Source organism: Ailuropoda melanoleuca, unplaced genomic scaffold (assembly GCF_002007445.2).
Source record: "Ailuropoda melanoleuca isolate Jingjing unplaced genomic scaffold, ASM200744v2 unplaced-scaffold6751, whole genome shotgun sequence".
NCBI lineage: Eukaryota > Metazoa > Chordata > Mammalia > Carnivora > Ursidae > Ailuropoda > Ailuropoda melanoleuca.
In genome coordinates, this window is record NW_023242181.1 from 7188 (window position 1) to 12489 (window position 5302).

The 5302-nt window shown below is 36.3% G+C and overlaps 1 protein-coding gene across 1 annotated transcript; it reads right to left on the bottom strand.

Annotated features, from left to right (window-relative positions):
* Window positions 1-1115: 1115 nt before the first annotated feature.
* On the bottom strand, window positions 1116-2235 carry LOC117800288 (olfactory receptor 11H6-like). The gene is given in 2 exon segments (XM_034652817.1): window positions 1116-1659; window positions 1661-2235. Coding segments are annotated over 2 exon segments (1119 nt in total).
* Between the last annotated feature and the right edge of the window lie 3067 nt (window positions 2236-5302).

Consider the following 5302-nt stretch of genomic DNA (forward strand, 5'->3'; position numbering starts at 1 on the left):
AATTTTGTGACTATTGTGTATCTCCAATAGGATTAAGATAGATGCTAAATATAAAGGGCCAAATATTAGTCAAGATTTAACTCCTTTTTCTGCAAGTCTAGTGTTGGTTAGACTGTTTTTATTTTTTTTAAGATTTTATTTATTTATTTATTTATTTGTCAGAGACAGAAAGAGAAAGCACAAGCAGAGGGAGAGTCAGGCATAGGGAGAAGCAGGCTCCCCACTGAACAAGGAACCTGATGCAGGACTTGATCCTAGGACCCTGGGAACCAGACCTGAATGAAAGGCAGGTGCTTAACTAACTGAGCCACCAAGGTGTCCCTTATTTTTATTTTTATTTATTTTTGTTCTTTTTAATTTAAATTTTGTGAGTTAAAATATAGTGCAATATTGGTTCCTGGAGTAGAATGTAATGATTCATTACTTACATATAACACTTAGTGCTCATCACAACAAGTGCCCTCTTTTTGGAGAACTCCCATCCTGTCTTCCAGAGTGGCTGTACCATTTTGCATTGCCACCAACAGCGTAGGAGGGTTCCCCTTTCTCTGCATCCTCACCAACATCTGTTGTTTCCTGAGTTGTTAATTTTAGACATTCTGACTGGTATGAGGTGGTATCTCATTGTGGTTTTGATTTGTATTTCCCTGATGACAAGTGATGTGGAACATATTTTCATGTGTCTATTGGCCATTTGGATGTCTTCTTTGCAGAAATTTCTGTTCATGTCTTCCACCCATTTCTTGATTGTATTATTTGTTCTTCAGGTGTTGAGTTTGGTTAAGTTCTTTATAGATTTTGGATACCAGCTCTTTATCTGATATGGTCCTTCATCCATTTTGAGTTTATTTTTGTGTATATTGTAAGAAAGTGGTCGGTTCCATTCTTCTGCATGTGGCTGTCCAGTTTTCCCAACAGTATTTGTTGAAGAGACTAAGACAGTTTTATTTATTAAAGAAAACTAGTCTATCATGCAGTGAGGGATATTTAAGATGATGGTGGGCTTTATTGTAACAGTTCCCTAACCAAAATTGTTGAATTCTCTAGAAAATTATCTTGCCTCGTATCTTATTAAGATAGGTTGTGGTGGAACTTGTTTCTGTCTGACTTCTGATTTATATTTTATGGGCAGATATTTCAGTCCCAAAGACTTTCCTTAAGGCAGTCTTCATCTCCTTGTTCCTGAGGCTATATATTAGAGGATTGCAGAGGGGTGTTATCACAGAATAAAATAAGGTCACAATTTTCTGCACTTGCACAGGGTGTCCTGATCCAGGACTAATATACATCACCATAATAGAGCCAAAAAACAGAATGACAACAGCCAAATGAGAAGCACAAGTGGAGAAAGCCTTGTGTTTGCCAGCCCATGAGGGCATCCACAGTACAGTCAGAATCACCAGAGCATAGGAGCAAAGAATAAAGAGGAAGGTCCCAATCATGAAAATAGCATTGAAAGTAGAATAAATGAGCTGAGTTATGGTGTCTTCAGAACAAGACAGCATCATCAGTGGGACAGGGTCACACAAAAAATGGTTGATGGTATTTGGGCCACAGAAGGGCAACTGTGAAATGAGAACAACTGGGGTTAGTAAGAGGATGAGCCCACCCGACTATCCGAAGATGACAAGTCTGGTGTACAGCTGTTTACCCATTGCATGGGTAATGTAGAGGATGACAGATGGCAAGGTACCTGTCAAAGGCCATGATGCAAAGGAAGAAGCCCTCATCACACCCAAAAGAGAAGAAGAAGTAGAACTGTGTGAAACAGCTCACGAAGGAGATAGACTTGCTTGTGGACAGGAAATTGGCCAACATATTGGGGATGGTCGTGGTGACATAACATATTTCTAGGAGAGAGAAATTTCCCAAGAAGATGTACATGGGGGTGTGAAGATGCCGGTCCCACAGCACAGCATAGACAATGACCGTATTCCCCATCAGAGTCAGGATGTAGACTACTGAGAAGAGTCCAAAGTAGAGGAGCTGCATTTCTGGGCTTGAGGGAAAGCCCATGAGGATGAAGCAGCTAACGGAGTTGGTGGCTTCTGTGCTGGACACATTCTTTGGTTTGGAAGACATGGAGATGACTTGGTTACTGCAATTTAACGGAGTATGCTGGTTCTTCCTGAAAACACCAAATTCTTTTTTTGATAAAGTAACAAACAGTGAGGTTTCTGTTAAAACTACAAAGCTGTCATCATCATAACCTGTTCCCCAAGAGTATGATTTCATTTTGATAAGATGTAAATAATAATATAAATAAAAACATTGTGTGGGGCAATCATTAAGCTAGTCAAGATACTGGATTACATATTAGGAGCAGAAAATTGGAAATTCTTTCTAAAGTATAATGTAAAATTAATTTGTTGTAATTAGTAATATTGATAAGAATATCAAATGAAGTACTACTTTTACTAAGACATTTCAAAAAGTTCTGTCTCACTGAGATACAGTGAAAGGGCACAGGGAATACTCCTTTTTGTGCTTGTTTATGGTATTATAAAGTGATGACTAAAATAGTTCTCTGGTTCATTAGGTAGTTTATTATATGACCAGACATGTTTGCTATGTAAAAAATGCTTTATCTTTTTCCAGCCTGTTGGATTCTGCTACACAGCATGGAGAAGAGCCTTACAGTTTGACACCTAAAATCACCCCTAGTTTTTTGTTATTGAATCACAGTTAAAATCTGTATGTCTTATTTCCTTAGAAACCTACCTTTGGCTATCACATTTGTCATCTAAGGTTGAAGGACCACTGTTTATGTATGCTCATTGCCCATGGCACTACATAGACTGTATCAAGTCTGAATGCAACCTGGCAGTTCAGTCAATTTGTTTCCCACAGCAGTCATATCGTATCAGGTGGCAGTGGAAAGCATGTACTAGCATTTCTCCAGATACAAGAGTTTTTGTTTTTCCTCTCTCCTGGAAGACAAAGATTCGCCTTGATCTGTTTTTATTGTATAGCAAGATTTAAAAAAAAAATTATTCAGGATTTTTATCCTGAATAATTTTTTTTTATTTTCTCAGTTGAGGCTGTTGTATCTGAGAAAGAATTAAATGTCATCTTACATAGAGAGAGAAAGGTGTGGAACTACTGAATCTTGGCCATTCACTAGAAGTGAAAAGAGAGTGGCTTTAAGTTAACTACATTTAAATTGTACTTAATTATGTATAGTGAGGACAAAATATACAGAAGCAAAGAGAGAAAAAGCATAATATTAATGTAAGAGACAATTGATATTCTTATGTTTCTAAAATACTCTAATCTATGGGATGCCCACAAATTATTCTGCTGCATTCTTTTATGGAAGAAAAGGCTCATTTACATGCCTAACAGGTCTTAGTGGTTTTCTTCATAACTCATTCAACTGAATTTTTAAAAACATTTATTTTTTCCTTTTTATTCTGAACTGTGACCTAACACATTGGTATCCTTTTCTAAGCTATCTTAATTAATATTTTGACTGACAGTGGTATATAGCAACAGTGGTATATCAAATCAGCATCAGTACTCACCTTGTTTGTGTCTCCTGTTACAGTATTTCTTGGGAATACTAATTGTATTAAGTCATAATCCAAAGAAGATCCTACGAATGCAAGAAACAGCATACAGATGCTGAATGGTTTTGTCATTAAAGGAAGTTGTTTCACATGAAACCAAGGCTTATTAAATTAGTAAAACTGAGAGCAATGTATGAGTTAGATAAAATATCAGTGGAATCGGAGGTTATATTTTCTCTGTTAAACAAACAACAAAATTCATCATTTATCCATCTCTAGTAAATTTTTAGTTACATATTTTTACACAAAATCCCCAGGCCTCTTGCTGTAAACAATACTTATCTGTATTTTAAATTGATAAGGATCCAGATAAATATATTTCCCCAGACTTGGACAAACAAGAGAAAAATTAATATTTTCAAACTTTTCTGTCTGAATTTTATTCTACTCAGATATTTATGTTTTCAGAGCAAGAAGAAAGCACTTGCCAGTAAATCCATTTATGCAGAAAACCAACATTTGTAATAAGGCATGCAAAGTTTTAACTTGCTCCTTGGATATGTGTCAAGAAGAAAGGTCAGAGAGGGGGAATAAAATATTACCCCCCAGAGTGAAAAGCATGTGAGGGACTTCTGAAGAATTGGATAATCCAGTTTGTAATCTGCCATGAATTGTGCAGAGTGGATTTTAGATTTTTTCCCCCTAGCTGCAAAGCTAATACTTATGGTTAAGATTAAGCCTAGGTGACGGTATTGTCTGTATTTATTTCTTTGCATCATAGTCTTTTGAGATTTGGAACCCTCTCCCATGACATTTTTAAAGTATTTGTTCAATAGATAAGACTGTTTTTGAACTTTACTTATTTACAGTGAAATTCCAAGCCCTGCTATTCCCTGAGGATTAGTGCATTGCAGAACTGGGTTCTTACCTTCTCTTAACACTTTTTCTCACCAGGCATTGCAAAAGGTTCCTGGGGAATAATTAAATAGTAATAGAGCTTGTTGTAATAGCTACAATATGAAGATACACCACTGGATTCCCTATTTCTATTTTGAAGAAAAAGAAAATTCTTTCCCCATCAATATTAGTTCTTAAATTTGTTGTTTAGGGACATTTCAGTCACAATTTTTTCATATTCATTAGAAAAATGACATTTTAAGTGCTAACGCTAGTATGGAGTTATTTAACAACTATTTGTCAAGTACTTAACATGCATTGGGAATATATCCTGGCAAACAAAACAGAGTAAGTTCTTACATACATAGAACAATACAATGGGGGTAGGGAAAGCAACAAAAGATCAAATCAGTAAGTGCATTATAATTTTTTGTTGTTGTTTGAGAATAACAAAGTGTGAAAGTGGAGTGGACCAGAAATAGGGCAGGGTTGTAATTTTAAATAGAGTTTTAAGGACAGCCCAACAGAGATAGCAACATTTGAGCATGTGCTTAGGAAAGTGAGGGGACAAACCAAGAGGATATCAAGAGATTTCAGGCAGAAGGAACAGCTAATGGTAGCAATATGTGTAGTGGTGTATCAGGAGAAAAGCAAGGTGGCTGGTGTGCTGGAGTAGCGTCAACTAGGGAGATGGCCTCTTTCTTTGCCCACTCCTGCTATCCCCATTTCTTCTTTGTATAGCATCTGTACTTCTTTGTAGTCTTCTTTCTTTAAATATTTTCCCCTTGATTTATTGAGCTATAGTTGGCATATAATATATAGCAACAATATGTAAGTTTAAGGTATACAATGTACTGATTCGATACATTCACATATTGTGAAATGATTACCACCAT